Source organism: Bemisia tabaci, chromosome 1, assembly GCF_918797505.1.
Source record: "Bemisia tabaci chromosome 1, PGI_BMITA_v3".
Classification (NCBI taxonomy): Eukaryota; Metazoa; Arthropoda; class Insecta; order Hemiptera; family Aleyrodidae; genus Bemisia; species Bemisia tabaci.
The window spans coordinates 72,045,994-72,070,096 of record NC_092793.1 but is presented as its reverse complement, the minus strand read 5'-3'; the positions used below and the strand labels follow the sequence as shown (position 1 = coordinate 72,070,096).

The window sequence follows — 24,103 nt, the reverse complement described above, 5'->3', positions numbered from 1 at the left end:
TGTAGCACTTATACTAGTTTAGTTCTGCTCCTTAACTGAAGTAACCGTTATCAATCAAAGACAGTTGCATTTTTGTAACAATAAGTACTGCAACATAGATAAGAATAAAACAAACTCATTTTAAATACTCGTTTTTAAATAAACATTTTATTTTACAAATACTAATAATATTTGAAAAGTAAAAAAATAAAAAAGTAAAAAAAATATGATTTTCTCAGACAACACAATGAGATGAAATTATTGATATTGAAAAGTGTGGGAAACGTTAACATTTCCCAAGGACCATTGCTAGTAGTGCCATCCTTACGTACATCCCACATTCTGCTTGTCTGAAGTATGCAGCTCTGGGATCTGAATCTAATTCTTGGCTAATTTCAAACACACGAGGTAGTGGATGCAACACCACCATTCTTTTCTTGGCTAGAGTCATGAGCTGAGGAGTAACAACAAACAGCCCACTTGCACAATCATAGTCTTCTTGAGATGAAAACCGTTCCTTTTGAATCCTTGTGACATACAAAACGTCTGTGTCAGGTACTGCTTGCTCCAAAGAGGTGAAATCTTCCTGTGATATGTTTTTAGAGGCCACAAAGTTACGAACATGCTCCGGCATACCAAGCCCAGGTGGACTGACATAACGCAATCGAACATTGTACAGTGCTAGCAACCTGAGAACAGAGAAGAAAAGTGGAATTAAAATTTCTTCTTGTGCAAAGATTACACATTTTAATAATAAGATTATAGAAATAATTTTCTCGAATTCGAGGTATCGAAATGTTGCTCCTTCTTCATTTTATTAAGAAAATAACAATCAAAATTTTAATACAAAATTTTAATCAAATATTCGAATGCGGGCGGATAAAAAATTATGCAAAATTGTGTGCAATGACAAGGATGAATTATCCTACAAAACGGTGAAATGTGACGGAAAATCTGCAATGCCACACATACTGAGATATGTATATTGCATCATGATTCCACCATCAATTCGTACGCACGAATAGCATTGACACTGAAAAACTAAGTGGAATGACCTATTTTGTTGCTATTTTATTGAGCGTTTTGAGTGACAAATGAGAATGAGCAGCAGTGAGGCTGAGAAGCATGATTTCTAAACGCAATATAATGATTGTCGGGTTAGCATGAACATCTGTTCTGACAGACCTGTAAAACGCATACATTCCAATCGAAGTACCTTGTGAAAAGAGAAAATTATACATACCTAGATAAAGAATGTACGGTTCTACCATTTTTCAGATCACCAACCATAGTTATTGTTAAACCATTGACGGTGCCTATTTCTTCCCTAATAGTGAAAACGTCGAGCAGAGCTTGCGTTGGGTGTTCACCGATTCCATCACCAGCATTAATTAAAGGTTTCCTACAATGATGAGCTGCTTTCTGAAAAAAAGGAATTAAAATTAGACAAACTTCCCTTTAAAAAATGAGACTTCTCTTTGTATTTTTTTTCATTTCTTTGGGGAGCATGAATTTCTTCTGCAATTTGTAAACCCTGTCACTTGTCTGACTATCTCAAAAGTGTTATCTCTTCAAGAAGTAGAATACTATTTCTGGATATCCTCAAAATGGAGGATTAAAACATAAAATGTATACGTACTGAGGGTCAAACTCAAAAATTTGGTATTTCTGATGAAGTGTTTCAAAATTTTGCTACTATTTTATTGATTCGGAAGGAAACAAACTGCTTTAAAAGCCTACAGTTTTTACATGATTTAGGTAAATGGAAACACAATTTGACCAGAGGCCTGAGATGCAATAAAAATTTTTGCAATGTAATCAGTCAATAACAGAGAAAGTATATGACGTTTAAGTACATAAAAAATCATAGCTTGCAACTATTAAATTGAGTAACCACTATTGACAAAATGTTCGACAATGCCATAGGATAATGATGCTTCTCATTCAGAAGCAAAACTCCCGTATGACTGCGCTGAAGCAAACCCTGTACTTGCTTACTACGATGGCACATTGTGCGTTCTTGAAATGAGCCCAGTGGGACTTTTAAATTCCGTGTTTGGAATAGGGGTGTTCAAACGAATTCTTGCCGGAACACTATCGATATCGTCTCTTGTTGAAACTGGCGGCAGTACCGACAGTGGCGATGATATTGACAACAGCCGGCCTTCTCGGATTTTTAAGAGCTCGCACTCAATGCATTGTTGCACCGTGTGTCGATTTATCAGACTGCCTAGGGCGGCGGCGTAAAATAGATGTACAAATGGCAACAGCTTATTTTCGCCAGCTCCGAAAACTCTGATCGCTATCGGCAAGAGCGCTCTTATCATAACTTTTTCTTAACGGAACTTTTTCGGTAGCTTACCGACAACCGATAGAACAGCCCTAGTTTGGAATTGTTCCAGTGTCTCAATAAATTAAGTTTATTGATATGATACGTCCTGAATGTGAAATAAACGTTATTTATATGAGTTGGAAGTATCTAATTATGATAATCAGACCTGATAAAAGAAATATTTTTGAAAATGGCAACGCACGGGCAACGATTACGCATTTTTCAAATGTAAACAGTACTGTACTAAATATTCTTCTTCTTCACCTCAAAGTCCCTATCCCAGTTTTGCTTCTGATTGCGAAGCATCATTATTCTATGAAAATGCTAGCATGATGCACTCTTACGAAAGCCTTTGAACTCAAATCTCAACAGAAGATATTGCAAGAACTTACTGATACAGCGCCTGGTTCTGGATGCCGCAGGACCAGCACATCAGAATAACCTGCCATAACAGTAATTGCGTCTGAAATTTTAAGAAAATAACATCAATTAGATTAGTTCAAACTGAGAAAAAATTATTTTTCACTCAAAAGCTAACCTGATTATCTATCCTCACACAAAAGAATGGAATAATTATGGTGGAAATTATATGTATTTCCATTTTAACTAATAATTCAGACTTGGCAAAAGTAAAAATTAACATATTATTAAATAAGAAAAAGGTCAAAAGCCTTGAAATTTTTTTGCAAAAAAGTCATTCAAAAAAGTTCATGGTGATCCTACACTTGAGATGTGAAGAACTGTTTAGGAGCACACAGCTCAAAGAGGGCCCATAAGGGCAGTTGTATGACTCTTTCCAAACAATTTGCCATTAAGTATAACTACCTTACAAGTACGGAATTATTAAACCTTCTCAATAAAATCGTTTAAGTGACGTATTCCCTTAAAATAAGTTAAAATTTTAGATTTATTAATACCCTCTAAGGTTTCGCCTTTCTTGGCCGATGAGCTAGATTCATCCATGTGGATGACTGAGCCTCCTAGACGCTGCATTGCTGCTGAGAAGCTACAGCTTGTTCTGGTGCTGACTTCGAAAAAGATAGATGCCATTACTTTACCCTGAAAATAAGATTACTAGAAATTAGTCAAATGTAAAAAGATTATTACATTTAATCTTGCTACATAACAACCAAATTTGGAATTTTAACTGCGTAAAAGTCCATTCACAAGCAAAAAGACCAAAAAACTCAAAATTGAGGAACTTACAACACTGTTTCGAGGAATGTCAATAACAAATATTTTGCACAAAAAAATCCCAAAAATACCAAAGCAGTAAAAGTAAAGAAATGAAGGTTTATATTTCAGTTAATGTTTTTCAATAAAAGTAGTTTTAAGAGAGCAAGTGACTTGAAGTTTTATCTGCCCAGGGCTCTGAATAGTAAGATTAAAATGAAACTTCACAATCTGTGTTGAAACAAAAAAATAACCTTGACAGCTTTAAACTTATTCCTTGCAGTACTTAAAACATGTATAGGTAATATGTGTTACTAACCTTCAACACATGGTCTAAGGGTCTTTCTTTCAGAACAAAAACTCTAAATGTTTGAGCAAGGTTGAACAGATCATTGAGCTGGTCTTTCGAGAACATATCCACACTCAGGATATGTCGGTTTGTCAGCGAGTGCGATGATGAAATTGGTGTGGGCGTCAACAAATGGGTAGCTGTAGGTCCAGAAGGCTGATCTTGTATACTTGGGCATTTTACTTTTAATAGATTTTGGAATGGAGTAGGTGACGTGCTACGGTTTTGCAACTCCTGCTCCACTTTTGCACCAATTTCATTGATTACCTTGTTGTAGAATTCTAAATGGATACAAAATTCAAAAGAGCCATGATTAGTCAGACAAATCAGATTTCAGAGAAAAATGTCTGTAAAAAATTCTGTCTGGAAGAACATTGATGAGAACTTTTTTATTTAAAAGACATCTAATCCACGATCACTTCTTGTCATGATGTTTCGTATTGTGATGCTGCAAGCTGTTGGTTTGTTTTATTTATACCCCCTGAAATATGCCGTACAATAATTATATGTTATAGAAACAACTGTTGTATCTGATGGCTGGAATATAAACAGTACTATTCAAGTTATATGTGTAGGTGGGTACAAGGAAAACATGAAGAGAGGACATTTGAGACTATCACCTTTTACAGACAATTCTATTTGTATTATAGACCTTCGAAATATTACACTGTTCACAGCTTACTACATTTTCGACTTTTGCAATAAATGACCATTTGGACTTTTCTTTATTCCATCACCGTTTTGGGTCAGTGCAAAATCTGGGCATTATTTTTCAGACCCAATACATTATTTTAAAAAATGCCAATTGTTCTTATGTGTACGCTGTATGTTTAATATAAATTCTCAATAGAATGAAAAATTATACTTTAGAATACACAGAATGTTGATTTTCTTGTAAAAGGAGATTGTGCCTAGAAGAAAATAGCTTTCAAATAGGTGTTCTGGTTGTAAACAGCAGAGCAATATTTATAATTCTGTTAAACTCACCGTGAACACGAGTTTCTGACTGCTGTATTGAAATTTCTGGGACTAAAATGGCATCATCAGTGGTTATACTGGCTATACTGGATGCGGGAAGTACTGGCATGATAATTTTTTGTGCCAGTTGAGGTTGTTTCCATTCACGAACATCTTGGCCATAGCCTGGAGGAACTAAAACCTGATGGCAAGTAAAAAATTGATATTACATCTATTGAAGCACACACATATACATTAAACGAGTATGCTAATTTAAAATTTGATAAAAAGGATATTTAAAATATGAAAACAAGTTTCCATGGCGTCATTCATGGGTCATAAAAAGGTTATCTGGGACATATCAGGACATCGGTTCATGATGTCGTCACCTTCCAGGCAAAGTATCACAAGCACCATGCGACGTTTAAAACTTTCCGCCGCCATTTTATTTTTTTACTGAGAAATTGTCGGTTGAATCTGTTTAGAAATTTCACTAAATTTTATCGGCAGCACAAAGAAAATTCAGTGAAATTTTCGGACAGCTTCGTTGAACAATTTCTCTGTAAAAAAATAAAATGGCGGCGGAAATTTTTAAACGTCGCATGGCGCTTGTGATACTTTGCCTGGAAGGTGACGATGTCATCAAGGCATCATATATTGATGTCTTCAACTATGTAATTCCACTATGATATCAACTAGTGCCTCAATGACATTATCATCTGGTGCTTCAATAATGTCATCGGCTAGGAACAACTAGAAATAGCTCAGTAAAATCTGGAAGCAACAGGAGGTCAATGCTGCTGGGGAGGGGAAGGGGAACGGGTAGAGCAGGAAATTAACATTATCTTAAAAAAAGGGAAAAATAATTTCCATTTAGAAATTGAAGATATTTTTCATTTTTACGAAGATTAGGGCTTTAGCAAAACCTAGGCTTTTGTGATGTAGGAAATACCTACTTGAAACTCACATTTCAGTATCAGTTCATTTCATTATCAGTTCATTTCATTATCAGTAACATCTAGTTCATTCCATTATCAGTAACAATTAAAGTAGTGATAATTACGGCTTGTAGCAGACCAAGACATAAGTATTCTGGCTGTGCTGTGATACATATCGACTCAGAAAAGTAGAATTTACACTTCCTGAAGTGAAATACAAATACCGACCTTTTTGAATTTCCAAATTGTGCCAATTTAGAGCATTATGTCTCATACCTTGTACTTTCCTCGGATGACTTTCACCTCAATGGTACAATTTGCCAGTTGTTACTACACAAAGCCACTACAACTTCACCAGGTATCATTTAAAGGCAAATCTCACTTTCTGACTGAGCACCCGCAAAATGATAGTGACTCAAAATCTAGCTTAGAAGCGCAAAAAGCTCCACGTCCTTCTGGACAACGGACAAGCAACAAACAACCATGGATGAGAAGAAAGACTCATTTCCTGTGTTTCCCCCTGGTAACAAATCAGTCAATTCCACAACTGGCGGCATCATTAAAATATTTTCGCCAAGTAGCCACAAAACCGAATAGAGAAAGCGCATCTCTGCAGCAAGGAGAAAACCACTGCCAGTCGAAGCAAAATGCTGCCAACACAACAGATGAAGATTGTAAAATCCTACATCATAAGGTAAATATGTCACAATGTCTCCCATCTATAAATCCAGACCTCCAGATTCTACCAGCCATCGCTCATCGACCACCAGGTACCTTCCACTTGACACTGGGTGTAATGGACTTGTCATCGAAGGAAAGAATGAGCCGGGCTTTGGAACTTCTACAGAATCTTGACTATGCAGACATTCTTCAAAGTGTGCTACCTCAACAAGTTAAGGAAAACAATTCCACTCCTTTTGATAAAAATAATCCTCTTCGCATTATGCTCACTGGCCTTTCCACTTTCCCATCTTCAAAAAAAAGTCGAGTATTTTACGCAAAACCATCATCCTCCCCATTGTCACCTTTCCCCTTGCTTAAATTCGGTCAGGCTATCTGCAAAGAATTTCAAAAGGCTGGCTTAATCATTGACTCCCGACCCTTGATATTGCATGCAACATTAGCCAATATGAGGTATGCCATACAAGCCAATAGAGGGCATAAAAGAAAAGGAAAGACAGGAAAAGAGAGATGGGCAGAAGGTCAGGTCGATGCTACAGCGTTAATTCAGTGTTTTAATCAGTACGGAGGAGACACAACTAAGTACAAAAATGAGGCTTTCCGAGAAAAGAACCAAGCAAATGAGTTTATATGGGCCAAGGATGTCGAGCTGAACAGAGTTGCTATTTGTAAAATGGGTGCCCAAAAAAGTGAGGATAAAGTACTGGGCCAAGTTTATCCTCCTGTTGGCGAGAAGTTAATATACTCATGATAGATTTATTTGAAGAAAAATTTTGATATGTATGATTCATATGCATAGCAGTTGCAGGATGATAGTCAAATTAGGCATTTTGCCAAATGCCTGGGCAATTAGTCATTGGGATTTGTCTTGATATTTGACAAGAAAAAAATTCTGAAATGTATATAAATGTATGTACCTAATGTAAATGTATATAAATGTATATAAAAATTTTCTGTCATGTGTTGACTATTTCATGGGTGTCCTTGGAGTTTATAATGATGATTTAACATTTATCTCAAAATTGCTTGATACTGTATAAAGTACGAGTTAGTTCAGATTTTGACCGTAAACACTGTTGTGGACATTTCGAATTGTAGTCTTTACAAAATATTTAATTTTAAGGGAGTTTAAACTGTTGTAATGTTAATTTTTTAACCCAATTTCTGTTGCTTCCAAATTTTGAACAAAAAGCCTTTGTAAATATGGGAACTCTGTTTTTCTGATTTCATCCTTTCCTTAGAAAATCAAAAACCTTCAATTAAAAATCTAACTAAATATAACTCATCACATGAGATGCAAAATATAAGCAGAAAATTCTTGTGTAAGACGAAGGTGAAAAATCGAGAAAATTTTCATGGCTGAAGTTCGGTGGAATGAGATACTGATGGTAAAAGTTATTTAAGTCATCAAAAGATGGATAAAGCTAACCTGTCCTTCCACATAAGCAACTTCCCCACGAAGTGTCACTCTGTGAACACAGCCTTTGACTTTCTGCCCAGCAAAAGGTGTCCATTTGGATTTTGTAAATGGCATTGCCTCAGGTATTACCCATTCAGCATCTAAATCTACTTCTATATATGTGTTTGGCTGTTCTGGAAGATTGAAAATCCGACGAGGATTGTGATACAACTTGTCTACAAGATCCTGAAACAAAATGGAAAAAAAATTGTAGGCCAATATCTCAAGAAAATTCTTAAAAAAGGTTGCTAATATTGAGTGAGATCCCTGCAGTAGCTCCATTGATAAAATTCACAATTTTCGCATTCCTTGTAGATACATGGCATTAGATGTTGCTATTGTGAGTGGTAGGTATATTTCAAACTCCTAATATACATACCTTACAGAGAATTACACTTACGCAAATATACTTTGAGCAATATTAACTAGAGCTGATGGAATAAAGCTTGACTTCACGTATATTCAACAAACAATTTTTAGGATGTTTTTAGCCATGATTACCAGCTTTTCTTGTGTTTTTTGGTTAAATTATTCGGGCTATTTTCGTCTACTGTTGTAATCTTTGGATTATTATAAGCTTCATAATTAATTAAAAAATTATTATACTTCCTTCAGTTGGAGCTATTAGGAAATTCCACCAACTGACAATTCTCATAGGAGTAAAATAGAAAAATTTGATTCAACTGTGATGCATAAAATGATTACCTCAAGCGTTAGACGACCCTCAGAGACAGCAGTGAGTAAAAGAGGCAACATTGTCTCAAGACCAGGAAAACCTGGAGGAGGTTTCTCACTATTCTTTTCCTCCACCGTATGAGGGGCATGGTCGGTGGCAAAACAGTCAATTATGTCAATATTCTCCCACAGTGCTTCTCGGTCTTCTTCTGCAGACAGCATCGGTCTTACTTGGCCTCTACCCTCTCCGATAGTTGCCAAATCATCTTTTGTCAAGAATAAATGATGCGGAGCAACTTCACATGTGACTTGAATACCCTGTAACATCAAAAAAATAATCTTAGCATCGTCGACTAAAGTTGACAATAACAGACAAATATTTGACAGCGAAAAAAAGAATTAACAACAGTAGTTTATATGATATTAAAGTTTGGATTTCATTTTCAAGACATTTTTGCACATTGATGGTACAAAGAAGGTGTTCCAGCGAACTACCCAAACAATAGATTTAAGAACTTAATTGTTTCTGCGTGTCCTTTTGATAATTTGAAATAGCAAAATACATACTACAATAAATCAAAAGTTGTAAGAGATATAAAGTTAAGAATGAAATTAATTAATTTTTTCCCTTATAGGGCCAGTTCATGAATTTGATAGAAATCAAAGGGAATTTGTTGCATAGGAATCACTTACTTTCTTTTTGGCTGCACGAATAATTTCTACTTCTTCTTTCCGTGCAACATGGCAGACATGAACAGGACGATTGTGTAGTGAAGCGAGGAGGAGAACAGCAGCTGTGGTCTGGCGCTCCGCGTGAACACAAAGAGGAAAAGTTCTGGGCCAGTTTTCGAAATGTTTGCCCCAGACTGAAATATCAGGCAATGTCAGAGTGCTGAATGTTTCGTTCAGATACATTTTCAATCCGGCAGCTGCAGGGGCAAGTTCGGGTATGGCGGAATAATTATCAGCTGAGGCTCCAATAAACAAAGCATAATCACAACGGGCTCTGGCTTGAGCTGCTTTTTTAGCAACTGTGAACGAGGAGGCATTCACAATGGATGGATTAGTGTTGGGCATGGCGCATATCAGCGTCACCCCGCCTGCTAATGCTGCTGCAGTCCCAGAGGCAAAGTCTTCTTTGTGAGTTGCTCCTGGATCTCGGACATGAACGTGGACATCAATGAAACCCGGTAGTTTCACTATGTTATGAGACGAAATGCAATCAGTATGTGTTTTCATATTTGGCGCACCTCCAGTCTTTAACATTGCCTGCAATCAACATAAAAAAGGGAATAATTAAAATAAAAAGTATATTATTCATGAAACAAGAGAGAATTAAAAAGCGAAAATAATCATACAGAATACACTTACACCCAACGATTAAGAAAACTCGATAAAAATAGTAATGAATGGAGAGTCAACAAAGGGAGAAAGTACTTGACTGGGATTTTAAGACTCTTCAAAACTCATTCGATTCGACTGTGGTGAGGTAGATAATTTATTGAATGTATACACAATACTTATTTAACAACTTCAAGAAGTCGAGATGTCTACGCCATGTCAAGATATTTGAGGAAACACATTTTTAAGTCTTTACTGATGATAATTTGAACACCTCATTAAAACTTGCATGATAAGAAATAATTCTATTTAACTCACACTGACAACCACCTTCTCATTATTTTTCAGGAATCCCTCTAAGCTTGAATTCTTGCAAAAATTAATTGGAGTCGTTCCTCTAACCTTCAATAGATACCATGTCCATTTTTGTGAAGATATTATTAACTCTGTTTTACTTCTCAATAAATGAATTCGATGGCCAATAAAGAGTCAAACTTGATACAAAACTGACACCTTGACTGTTAAGTTTATGGATATTTTTTTCGTTAACTATAGACAGATGAGAGAATTACTTTCCAAAGTTAACATTCTGACAAATATTGCTGTAATAAGGCGACCAGTGTACAATTATTAACAAGTTTGAATTATATTTACCTCTACAAGTAATTTTGCACATTTCACATCTGTCACTAATGGTACTGAATGCTCTACAGCAAGCCTCCTTGTCCTGTACCCATGGGTCATGAAGGATGAAGCTCGTCGTGCACCTCCGTTTCTCATTGGTAAATTGATAACAAGATCAAAACTTTTGTTCAATAAAAAGTTAGCGAGATGATTCAGATCACCGCTAGTTGCATGTTCTCCAATGTTTTCAAAATTCCAGTGGACAGGCTGTACGTCAACACCATGTTCTGTATAAAAATCTGCTGTCCCCATACTTGCATATAATTTGTAGCCCATCTTCTGGAGAGAGCGAATACTAGGTAACAACTCCATTTTATGCTTGAAACTACCAATAGAGAGAAGAATGGCTTTTTCTGGCCATTGGAAACCAGTGCTCATCATAGCTTTTAGGTAAGCTTCATAACGGTTATCTCCAAAGCATGCAACTTCACCAGTCGAGGCCATTTCAACTCCAAGCATAACGTCCGCTCCTGTCAAAATTGAACCCAAAGACAAAATATGAGGAAAAACTGTCAAACACTACGACAGCTACACATACAACTCACAAAAGGAATAAAATGAAGCAGATATGAAGCAGGAGGTAACAGATGTAGACACAACTAGAACTGTTTGGATAAGAATTGCACCTGTAATAAAAATAGAAATTTTCTAGATTCGCTTTCTTCATTTGTGCACAGTTGCGTATTGAGGACAATCTTCTCATCTACAGTAGGCATTTAGCTCCAAGGCACCCCTCGGAAAATGAGAGGACATTCTTTGTAATGTCTCAGTATATGAACCATATAAGCCCAAGCAAATGCACAACTGTACAAATGCATAAATGCAAATCTCAAGAATTAAAGTATCTATACTTGAATAAATGAAATTCATTTGAACGATGAATGAAAAACAGGGCTTAATACCCTTAAATTTAACAACACTTAATATCACTGAAAGCGAAGATCGAGGACGAATGGCAGGATCACGAAGCAGAGGAGCAGGCTGGTTTTAGAGCTGGCAGGTCTACGATAGATCACCTCTTTGTTATTGTCCAGGTCATTGAGAAGAAAATGGCCGTAGCTCAGGAACTGCATTTAATTTTTGTGGATCTCCAGAAGGCGTATGACAGCGTGCCGTTGGTGAAACTTTGGGAGGCCTTGGAAAAATCGAATTTTAACGGGGGGTTGATTGACGCTGTTAAGCGATTTTATAAAGGGAGTTTTACCAAAGTTAAGTGCCATGGGGGGTTGTCAGCGGGATTTTATGTGACTAAGGGTTTAAAACAGGGATGTTGTTTGTCGCCAACATTATTTAAAATTTATCTCGAGTGCGTGCTAAAAGAATGGAAAAAGAAATGCTCTGGTATGGGTGTCCCCTTGGGTGATCTCGAAACTCTGTTTACTCTGTGCTTTGCTGATGACCAGGTGGTGGTTGCTCAAGATCAAGATGACGCGGAATACATGATGCGCAAGCTAGTAGAAGAGTATCGGAAGTGGGGTCTGGAAGTCAGCATATCCAAATCTGAGAAGATGACTTTTGGCGGTGATCAGCAAAGCATTGAGTTGGAGGATGGGCAGCAGATCAAAGGCTGCGAGCACTTTAAGTACTTGGGAGTGCGGTTGACCCAGGATGGAAGGACGGATCAAGCTATCAGGGAAAGGAACACCTTAGCAAGGAAGGCTATAGCGATGTTAAATGGAATCCTCTGGGATCAGCGGATTTCCAAAGATAACAAGAGGAGGATATACAACGCTGTAGTCAAAAGTATATTAACATACGGATGTGAAGTTTGGCAGCTGAAGAAACGGACACAGGATATGCTAAGAGCAACGGAGATGGATTTCTGGAGAAGGTCAGCAGGAATTTCTAGGAGAGATCGGGTCCGTAATGATAGAGTGCGTCAGATAATGGAAGTCGAAAATGACATCGTGTTCGACGTCATGACCAAACAACTTCACGAATCCGTTAAAATTTTTCTGTCCATGATCTACTGAATATGCTGTCCTTGCTTGGAAAAGATATACTACATTGGTTAGAATATTGTATTTCTAATTATTATGATTAAGGATAAAATGACGAAAGAAAAACGAATTAACACCAACCTGCAAGTCTAGAGAAGGAAAACTGCGCAACTTTCACTCCAACTTTACCGCACCCTGCTAATATATCTACAGGATCTACTTTTTCACCGATGATGACCTGTGTGGCCATAGCCACAAAGTCATGGTTAAGAGTTTTAGAGACAAAAGGAAAAGACCTTGAGACTCGTACATTGCATTCAATAACTTTTAACTCATTATTCTTGGCTATTAGTTGCATATTGAATGGTCCTGTGACTTCTAGCGAACTGGCAATGGCACAAGATATCGCTTTAATTTTTTTTAGGGTTTCAGCGTTGATGTCTTGAGGAGGAGTGACTAATGTTGCATCACCAGAATGAACACCAGCATTTTCAACATGCTCTGAGACAGCCATGCACAAAATAACTCCATCAAATGCAACTGCGTCGACATCGATTTCTTTGGCTTCAGTGATAAACTTTGAGATAACGACAGGGTGCTCTTTGTTTACTTCACTCGCTGCAGCGAGGTAATTCTCCAGATCTTGAGCATTGTGTGTTACACTCATTGCGGCACCACTTAGGACGTAAGATGGCCTCACTAAACATGGATAGCCAACTTCCTCACAAAATTCAATTGCAGACTGTAAGTTCGTTAATTCTTTCCACCGGGGCTGAGACACTCCAATTCTGTCAAGCATCCTGGAAAATTTGAATCGATTTTCTGCTCCATCGATGGATTCTGGAGAGGTGCCAAGAATCCTTGCCTGCTGACGGTGCAAGTCCATTGCTATGTTGTTTGGCAGCTGGCCTCCCATGCTCAAAATCATTCCCTCCGGATTTTCAAGATTGTAAATATCCATGACTACTTCAAAAGAGATTTCTTCAAAATACAACCGATCGCACATATCATAATCAGTGCTGACGGTCTCTGGATTATAATTGACCATGATTGTTTTTTTGCCAAGACGACGAAGCTCTTTCAGGCAGCTCACTGCACACCAGTCAAACTCTACAGAACTTCCGATCCGATACACGCCAGATCCCAGGACCATAATGAGCCCACCTTCAAATTCTATATCATGGCTCTCTGCATTATAGGTCAAATACAGATAATTCGTAGTGGCAGGCCACTCTGCTGCAACAGTATCAATTTGTTTGACAAATGGAATGATTTCATTTTCTTCACGTAGTTTTCGAACAGCTAATTCTGTGCTTTTGATACAACCAGCAATTTGTGTGTCAGAAAATCCCAACTTCTTTGCTTTTAACAATACCTCTACTGGTAGAGCTTTAGTTGACAGGCTTTCCAACAGCGTGTACATATTTATGATATTGACCATTTTGTATAAAAACCACTTGTCAATTTTTGTAAGATCATAAAGACGTTGAATGGAGTAGTTAGCTTTAATTGCTGCTGCTAGAACGAAGATTCGTTTGTCAGTTGGTTGTTCCAGCTCTTCATCAGATACGGCTTTCAAATATGGGTCAAATCCTGAAACGTTTTCATCGACCATTCGAAAAGCTTTTTGAAATGCCTCTTCAAAACAGCGACCGACAGACATTACTTCTCCAACACTCTTCATGGAGCTTCCAATTTTTGTGCTCACTCGGCTGAATTTACTGAGGTCCCAACGTGGCATTTTGACGACACAGTAATCAAGGCTAGGTTCAAAACAAGCTGTTGTCTGACCAGTTACAGAATTTTTAATATCAGGTAAAGAGCGACCTATAGCCAATTTAGCAGCAACATAAGCTAATGGGTACCCTGTGGCTTTACTGGCGAGAGCGGAGCTACGAGACAATCGAGCATTGACTTCAATGATATAATATTCTCCAGATTTTGGATTCAGAGCATACTGAATATTACATTCTCCCACCACTCCAAAATGACGGATTACTTTGATTGCTGTCGTCCTAAGTTTATTATACTCAGCATTTGAAAGAGTCTGACTCGGAGCTACAACAATTGATTCTCCGGTGTGAATTCCCAGAGGATCCACATTTTCCATGTTACAAACCGTGATGCAATTATCATTTATATCTCTGACAACTTCATATTCTATTTCTTTCCATCCTTTTAAAGACTTGTCAATAATCAGTTGGTTTGAATGGGCAAATGCTTGTTGAGCCAGCTTGCGTAACTCTTCAGGCGTGTGAGCAAACCCTGATCCAAGACCACCCAATGCAAATGCAGCTCGCGCCATTACTGGATATCCTAAAACTTCTGCAGCTTCTAATGCCTCTTGCATGTTATAAACAACAGCACTTGGAGCTACTTTTTCTCCAATTTCATTTATCTTGTCAACAAACAGTTTTCGATCCTCTGTTTCAATTATTGAGGTGATGGGAGTCCCCAATACTGTGACATTATACTTGCTAAACACTTGGGATTTTTCCAGCTCAATCCCACAATTCAAAGCTGTCTGTCCTCCAAATGTGAGCAATACTCCATCAGGTCTTTCACATTTTATGACTTGTTCCACATAAAACGGATCAATTGGAAGTAAGTAGACTTTGTCTGCTAAGCCTTTAGAGGTTTGAACGGTGGCAATGTTTGGGTTGATCAGAACTGTTTGAATTTGTTGTTCTCTTAGAGCCTTGATTGCTTGAGATCCTGAATAATCAAACTCTCCGGCTTGACCGATTGATAAACCTCCTGAACCCAGTAACAATACTTTTTTCGGCGTGCAGGATGGTTTGGCGACAGGTTTCTCAGGAAGTAATTTTTTCATTAAATGATCTTTAATGGAGGCACCTTTGGTAACATTTCCATTGTTTTTGTATGAATCAACCAAATCTAAAAATACATCAAAAAGACATTCCAGATCTTGTGGCCCAGGACAGTGTTCCGGATGAAACTGGACACTGCGAACAAAATTTAAAATAAATATTGTGTAAATGACTTGTTTAAATTGGAACATTGCTACTTCAAAGTACAAAAAGACAATTCAGAAAAAAGACAGTTCAATTCAATTCATTTCAAAGACATTTAACCAACATAGTAATTATTGACTTTTCACACTATTAACTAAAGTAGCAACTTTCAAAATGTAGAATTTGAAAAATCACATTCTCAAGTAAAAAACTCAGAGCAAACATTCATGGTTATTGATGAAAAAACTTAAAGAACATCATAAATAAAGCTGAAAAAATTTAGTTTCAGCAGAATCTTTCTGTATTTAGTGAGAGTGTGGGGTCCTTTGGTTACTGATAAATGATTCGAGACAACTATGAAACAGAGAGCCTAATAGATCCACAAAATGTTGCTGGTCAAGCAATGCGCAGGGTGAGTGCCAAGACTATTCACCTACAGTTTTTTTGGCTAAGGGACCAATCATATACACGTTTCCGCCTAAGACTTTTAAAACTACGGATATTCATCCACAACCCTTTTAACCAACATATTTTTGTACCTTCAAGCGTTATCATTAAGTTGCAAGTTGCAAAAGTTAGAATTGAGCACCGCTCTCACGCTTAAATCTGAATAACTGAAAACTGGAGTTAGAAATCAAGTTAATCTTCAACTCGAAGGATGCATGCAATTTGAGCGGCTCAGGAGTTGATTTAGTTCTGTGACGCATTTTTGTTTAGTGGCCTGTCTGAAAGACGAGCGACTTTTGTTGTAATCTTCGTGTTTTTAATGACCATTGCAGGCGGGTGGGCGAGTGGTCCTGGAATCGCAGAGAGAGAATGTGTTCATTTAAAAAAATTTAAAAACATACATACCTAAAGTACGGCATATTATCATGAACAATCCCTTCATTTGTGTTATCGTTTTTATTTGTGAACAGAGGTTTCCAACCAGAAGGCAAACTGGAACTATCAACTGCAAACCCATGATTTTGAGAAGTCATGAAGCACCTTTCCGTACCTTCTAACACACATGGTTGATTTTGACCACGGTTACCATACCTGTAAAACAGAATTATTGGGTACAAGTGCAACTCATAGATTTATTTGAGAATAGAAAGAAAAAAATTAGACTATTCTTGATACATAGATCTTCGGCAAAATCTGACGATAAAATTTTATTGTATGAATCCATGATAAGGCCAACTGGGCTTGCAGCTGTCAGATGTGGGCCTGCGCATCACCCTCTGACTTCTGACATCAAGCAGATAGAGGCACTACAAAACAGAATCTAAAGACAACTGACTGGAGCAAGATGGTACGAGCGAAATTTCGATATCAGAGATGAGCTGGGTGTAGAAAGCATTGAAGCATCAATCTCCAGAATGTACAATAGTTAAGAGGAAAGACTACATTCTCACCCTAATCCAGAGGCAATTCATCTCCTAAATTAGAGTGCAGATGTGGGACAGCTAAAGAGATGTAAATCTTATGGGCTCAGCTCATCTCTGTTTGATCGGAAATAACGGCAAGTAATCGAGCCATCATGCCCTAGCCAGACTATGTCATCTGTAGGACCTAAGTGTGAAAGATATCTTCTTACAAGGTGTTTTTTTTGTTGTTATGTATGTTCATAGTTGTTTCACCAAGTTTTCCCCAGTCATTTCCATTCTTTTAAATTTGGTCCTTCTATACATTGCTCCAAATTTCTACTTTCAAATTGGATTCTTAATTCTTAAAGATTTTCTTAATTTTTCTAAATTTCTCATGTATTCATAAAGTTTTTCTCGATTTCAATTGTAAAGTAAAATATTTAATTACTCCTCAAAGTATTAAAACCTTTCAGCATTCTAAAATCATTGTAGAACCAATATTTACATTTGATTTCATGATAAAAACAAATTTGTAAAGACTAAGGGAGTCGGTAAATGACTATGAAAGTTTGTTCAATTGTAAGTTTACACTAACTAACTAACTAAATAAATAAATAAATAAAAAATTTCTAGTCAAAAATTCTTAATGAATTTAGGTAATAACAAAGCCACTGAGACACCGCAGAAAGAGTACATAACTTACTTCAATTTGTATGTTTTACAGCCAACGGCAGATGCTAGTAGCTGATGTCCTAAACAGATTCCGAAAATTGGTTTCACTCTCTTGCTGTCCGATGAAGATAGACTCAAGACATTTTTCAAATTATTAATTGTCTCATGGCTCATGCAAGGGTCCCCTGGCCCATTACTTAGAAAGAGTCCATCATAGCTGTCCGGATGAATAGGATGATTCCATGGCACTACATCAACTCTGACATTCCTTGATAATAAGCAGCGCAACTGATTATATTTCAATCCACAGTCTACGACACAAATTTGAAGACGGCCCTCAGGATTATATGTGATAGGTAACTGTGAAAATAACGTGATATAAATACAGTTGAACTTGAAAATTTAAAAAGGAGGGAGATTTTATAACTGGACCGCGTATTGGGCAATTTAATTTTTGACATGTAAACAATTGTGTGGATTTTTGTGCAAATTTCGGTGAATTTTCTCCATAGTGCGAAGCAAATTAATATCTGATCACCCACATTCCGACAGCCGTGCTAATGTACTAGGCCAAGACTTCAGCTAGACTTTAGTCAATCAGCGAATGCGGACTCCTCCGCTTCTCTATATCATAGCAGACCACCACAAATATCGGTTCAAATGGGTCCAGAATTAAGAAACTTCAAAATCGATTTTCTCTTTCATTTCTAGTAAAAAAAAATCCGAAAAACTTTAAGAGAGCTTGACCTAATCAGTGCTTAAAGAAAATGAATTAAAAAATAGGGCCCATTCAACCAAAATTTCCCAGTAGTTTTTATGTTTATCTCTTTGCTCTCAGATTAAATCACATGGGCTAGTTTTGCTTATCTACGTAGGAGTGCTCGAACATTTTCTTGTTTTTTTTATCAAACTACTAAGCTCACTAATATCTTTGATAATGAAGCACAATGCAACATCCTTCCCACTTTTAAACGGCTTCGACTTGATAAAAAGTAATTTTCTTTCACTAAATCTGATTTTTTTTCCTTTTAATCCAGCTTCAAACCATTTTCAACATTATATTTGATGACCTGGATAAAAACAGTAGCTTCAGACAAAAAATTAAGTTATGTAGTTCACAAACCTTCAGCGAAACTTCTGAAACAAGATTCCTTTTATTAGGATCCTGAAACAGACCTCGAGGAATATCTCCTGAGCCATGAACTATTCGCCCAACAATCGGTCCCTTTGTTCGGATGTACTTGGTGAGAGCACGAGTGTCAATGCCAGCAATTGCAGGGATATTATTTGAAACCAACCACTGCGATAAAGTTTGATTGTGATTCCAGTGACTTGGTTCCTCACAAATTTCTCCAACAATGAGACCTGCAGCCCAAATTTGATGCGATTCAAAATACCTGCATTGAGAAGAAATAGATGTAACAAAAATCTTGCATAAAACCCTCTACGAAGCCGAAAAATTGCACTGAGAACATAAAGAATCTGCACGTTTCAGAAGTAAAAAATACAGTAAAATATGGGTATTCGTAATCAGGTATCTTCAATGAACTAGCAAAAAGGGTAGAACATTGCCAGGACATTCAGATTGATGAATAATAAGGGAAAGCTGTTCAACAGGTGGTCAAAAGAAAGAGAGAAACGCAAGTTATATTGAAGTGGCTCCTGTCTTGGTGATGAATCTGTGGGATACATTTAGTGTAACATAATTAAATATTATTTGGACCAAAACTTACGTTTTTGCTTTTTTAAATAATGAGTCAATTCAGAATTTATTTTACACCTCTTTTTCCAGGTTTTTCTTCCCAGCCACATATTGTAAAATATAAGTTGATTTTTTTTTTTTTATCGTTGGGTATTATAAGCTCTTCGATCTCCTAAAAATTCATCTTTTGTCACAATTTGTTCTACAATTCTACTGGGCTAATCATGATGATTTTTGCCGCTATCAACAGGTCATAGTCCTAGATGACCCCGCTTTATTCAGATTTTGGAAGTATGACCCACGTTTTTTTTCATAACGTGATAAAGTTATGGATTCTCCCATTAAAACAATCAATATATGTCACAGTTTGATCTAAAAATCTACAGGGTCGATTTTTATGGTTTTTGTGACTCGAAAGGAGATCGTCTCTAGATGATGCCTGCTCTACTTAGATTAATTCACAGAGCCCTGCGAAACGGGCCTCAGAGGGGTTGAGGCGCCCTCTGGGAGTTAAGCTACATGGTAACCAGGGGGTGTGCAACCTCCTAAACTATTGGGTACTACCTACTTCAAAGAGGATTAGATACCGTAGAATGTAAAAAATAATAATACAAGTAGTATACTCACAGAGGAATACCATGTTTATCTTTGGTCTCTGCTGGTACTCCATAGTTGCCAATGAGAGGATACGTCAACACTAAAATTTGAGCATGATATGATGGATCAGTAAGCGATTGAGGATAACCCACCATACCCGTTTGGAAGACTGAAAAGACAGAAAACATGAAATTAGATTACTAAGAAAACTGCTTTAACCAGAAGTAAAAATCAATATTCAACAATCAGGGTAATCATGCTAGCAAAATTATATTAGGCGTAAACGTTATGCAAAAGGAGGCAATATTTTTTTTATTTATTTATTTAGTTATTTTTTTTTTTTTTGGATGGGGGGGCATTTACCCTCTTCCCTCTCACCCTGCTTATGGTGCGTTAAACCTAGAATTCGACCCGGAAATCGACTGAGCAATTGCTCCCTAGGACAGGATAGAGTTTTCCGCGTCGAAATCTCAAAATCCGATTTCTCGAAGGTCTGCCGTGCTAAGCAAGAACGTCGTAAATCCATCAAGATTTTCCCTAGTTTTATGGAACTTAACACTTTATAAAATAAAAACCGTTTTACCTATGCACCTCAAATTTTCAGGTTCAGTTCTTGATAGTATTTGCGAAAGAATTATGTAAAAACATTGTCCCAAGGTACACAAGCTTTTCTACTACGATACATTGATTCCAACAAATGTAAAATGGAGTTTACGGCGTTTTTGCGTAGCACGGCAGAGGTGCTCTACTCGACTCAACTTGACAACAGCCGCTTTCCTGATAAGTTAGACTGCAGGGACGTTCACAACTTAGATAGCGATCGCAGTTCGCCTTCATTTAACAAGTTATGCAGCACGCGTTTCTACGCGTCAAAATAGTGGTATCCGATGCGAATCAGCTGTTTTCATAAGGGAAAAAGTCCATTTTTGCATGAGCCTTGGCTTGCATGATAGGACATGCTAACTAAGACTCATCGAGGAACGGACCTGTTTCATTTTGAAAACAACTGATTCGTGTATCGATGAATAAAAAACTTAAATACTTGCGAGCCGAGTATCACCATATTATACTTGGAGCTTTCATTCAGGTTCGGATCAACTCAACAATCCACCCTACTTTTCCTTCTCACGGACAGCTTTTCCGCAGATCCAAGGGTGCTGTGATACGATTTCGGTCTCGCCGCTGCAAACTCATATCACCATCAATTCGCGAAGTGGGCGGTAAAAAGTGTACTGAGCGACTCATCCGAGACTCAATAAAATTCTTTAAAAATCAAACCCAGAGAAAAATGAGCATTACTGAGGCAACTGGTGGCGAATTTGCTCCCCTTGCAAAAATCTCTCGGATGGCACTGCATGCTTGAGATCTTATGCTGTAAAAACATCCTTACATTTTTTTTTTACATAAAATGCGAATTCACCAGAACAATTGAATCTCTCAGTTCGAAAACGACCCAACTCCGGTTTTTGTACGATGTTCATTTTTTCGTGTAGAAACACCCTGTCTCTAGATGTTACGCAGGTTTCATCGTCTTCGGAAAAAATCCGTTTTTTCGAGATGGGTCGTTTTCGAACTGAGAGATTCAGATAGGCACTTTACTTTGAAAATTTCGGAAAGGTTTTTCGCGTTAATTTAATTTAACGCATCTGATAATACCGAGGAAAAATATTTGTATCTTCTCAAAAATGGATTTTTCATCGAGGAAAATTTGTCAACAGACAAATGCGCATACGGCGTTCTTCCTTGTGGTAGGACAGAACAGGTTATTGATAACTACCTACATTTTTTTTACCTCCGCGGAACTGCCCAACAGGCAAACGGAGAGAGAGGAATCCTCCGGTCCTCCCCTCTCTTTCTGTGTGGTTTCTGACCTACTAGCGACTGTCATGGACAGGTAAAATTTAAATACTTAGTTAGGAGACGGCAGGGATTGAATACAAAATTTAAAAAAAAAAGGCAAGACCCGTCGTGAAGACCAGTCATGCGTTTTCTGGACATCATCCTGATTTAGCGAGGAAGTGCCGTCGCTACCTGAGGAATAATGTGGATTGTGCCGCGGGACTGCGACTGCCACTGACGGGAGCATCCAGTCGTGGTTTCTAAGGACTGGAGGGACAGCAAGAGGGCAAGGAGGGGGCTAAGTGCTTACATTGCGAAATAAATATTGAGCACCCCACGCTCTCGTGTTCGTTCGAAGGAAGGAGAGCTGATGAAAGCTCGTTTTTCGAACACGTGTGTCGACTTGTTGAGCGTTCCCTCGATCTCCATGATGTGCTCTCCGTTGAATCGATATCTTGCAAAAATACGTAAATCAGTAATTGGAGATTTTCGAGATTATGGAGGGACTGTTTATTTTTGCAGGGGGAAAATGAGCGACTTGCCAAGTTTCGTTGCCCCTGTGACGGAGCGGCTTACTTCCGTTTCTACTGAAGCCCTGTTTTACTAATAAATCCAAGCTTTCTGGGCCTCATCAGTGGCGTGGCGTGCTTTGCGATATATCGACTGATCTACCGGTTGGACTGCATTTTGCAATTTGAACCTATAAATTCCGGCCCGGTTAAAAAACAACGTATGTGCCATTAGTTTCCCTAGGCACGTAATTGTTTTTTCAGATGAGCCAGAATTTATAGGTCCAAATTGCAAAATGCAGTCCATTTAAACCTATGGAAAAGGATCGATAAACAGGGTGTTCGCAACGAACACCTTAATTATCGATTCTTTACCACGGCTCCAAATGAGGAAATATCAATAACCGATATTGTGGCAACGTTGTGATACATTTAAATAATGATTTTCTGGGAAAATCGGCAATGTCGAAATAAAAAACAGTTATAGTTTACTTCATCAGCACGATAGGAAACGCTGGAATAAAGTTGATGTATAAGAGAAACAATTAAGGCTTCAGTTATTGTCGCATGCGGCTAATACTACTCGAATTTCATTATAAGGCGTGGATGCAACTATTCGGGCTCCATGGATATCCGTGTTGCATACGCACGGAAGGGAAGGCGTTTTGAAGGCGTGAAGCCCACCGTTGGCGCCGCGGGTGAAGCTGTGAGTGCCAGGACAGTGAAGACGCCTTCCATTCAGTGCGTATGCAACACAGACATCCATGGAGCCCGAATAGTTGCATCCAGGAGTTAAAATGAGTGTTTGTCGCATTCAACACTAACTGAGGGCGCTTTAAATGTTCTTCTCGCACCGTGACTTAATTTTGGAAATTTTGAATTTGGCAAATTCTCCGACACATCACTTCAGTCGAAAAACAGTTCGTGAGAAGCAGCCTAAGAGATATTCAAATCTCACCGATACAAGAAATGGAGAATTTGCACAAAACCATTTTATTGATTCATCTGAGAGTGTCTAGTGAGCTGAGTTCGCAGTGTTTTTCATCATTTTTTTCTGACATAGGAAATTGGAGAAAAATAGATTTAAAGGTGAGAAAATTTGCCGCTATGCGACATCATCTGGCGGTAATTTCCATTTAAACACATGTATTTTAGCAGATTAGATTATTTTGTCATATTTTCTCCAATTGTTTAATTTAGAAATCAAGGATATCCTCGTATTCAGTTTTCTTAGCAGTATCTTTTTAAAGCCGAAATTTACAAAATTTAAGACACCTGCAAATTCTCTTTTGCTTCTTTTTTTATGTGCAAATTATCAGCCGCGAAGGGTGCAGACTGGAGAGCGAGACTCCGGCATCTAACCTTTTTTAATTCACGTGTCATTCTTCCCCAAGATTGGCAAGCGTGAAATCGTCACTCGTGACGATATGCGTAGGCGCGAGATGTTCCCATGCCGCCGAGAAACAAACCGGTTTTGGTTGTCAGCACGCCGAGCCGGCCGCGCCGGGTATTTTCGATAAAGGGAACGCTACCCGGCGGGCATGCGCTCAACACTCAACGCAATTGAACGCAATGAGAGTGAACGCTCATAACGAGAGCAGCGAAGCGCGCGCACGTTGAGCGTTCTCGAAGCATCCAAAGTTCGGCGACCGTAAGGTGCTAAGTTCGATTAAGGGATTCAAGTTGGAACTTACCGACTTCGGCGCATACTTCATCACACCTGGCTCCAAACGCGTGGCCGTGGAATTTGGTGCCGTCCTCCAGGACGAGACACGCCGTCGAGTTGCTGGAAGTGGGGCACATCTCCACGTGGTTTCTGGACGCTGGCGACCACGCTAGACCGGGAAATCACTGGAGCCTAGGGACGGATCAGCTGGAGGATGAGAGAGGAAGACCGGCTCGGGCTGATCCCAAACGCAGACTACTCCGCGACTCCGCGCCGCGCCATGGCC

At 38.2% G+C, this 24,103-nt stretch overlaps 1 protein-coding gene across 1 annotated transcript; it reads right to left on the bottom strand.

The window, feature by feature from the left end:
• Positions 1–125: 125 nt before the first annotated feature.
• r (carbamoyl-phosphate synthetase 2, aspartate transcarbamylase, and dihydroorotase rudimentary) lies at positions 126–24,092 on the bottom strand. The gene is made up of 16 exons (XM_019045600.2): positions 23,846–24,092; positions 19,834–19,972; positions 18,628–18,901; positions 17,536–17,864; positions 16,336–16,521; positions 12,650–15,474; positions 10,539–11,038; positions 9,237–9,812; positions 8,574–8,861; positions 7,839–8,054; positions 4,821–4,992; positions 3,804–4,114; positions 3,229–3,370; positions 2,704–2,774; positions 1,223–1,401; positions 126–668 (listed from the first exon to the last, which is right to left on the bottom strand). The coding sequence occupies exons 1-16, from the start codon at positions 23,952–23,954 to the stop codon at positions 266–268; spliced, it is 6,720 nt and encodes a 2,239-aa protein (XP_018901145.2). The 5' UTR covers positions 23,955–24,092; the 3' UTR covers positions 126–265.
• Between the last annotated feature and the right edge of the window lie 11 nt (positions 24,093–24,103).

Bases quoted from the DNA above. Each gene is read 5' to 3' on its own strand.
- r (XM_019045600.2), bottom strand. From the start codon at position 23,954: ATGTGCCCCACTTCCAGCAACTCGACGGCGTGTCTCGTCCTGGAGGAC. The intron at 18,902-19,833 runs GTGAGTATACTA...TTCTCAATGCAG, and splicing joins GATAAACATGGTATTCCTCT to GTATTTTGAATCGCATCAAA. The intron at 1,402-2,703 runs GTAAGTTCTTGC...CCTTTTTTTCAG, and splicing joins CAGAACCAGGCGCTGTATCA to AAAGCAGCTCATCATTGTAG.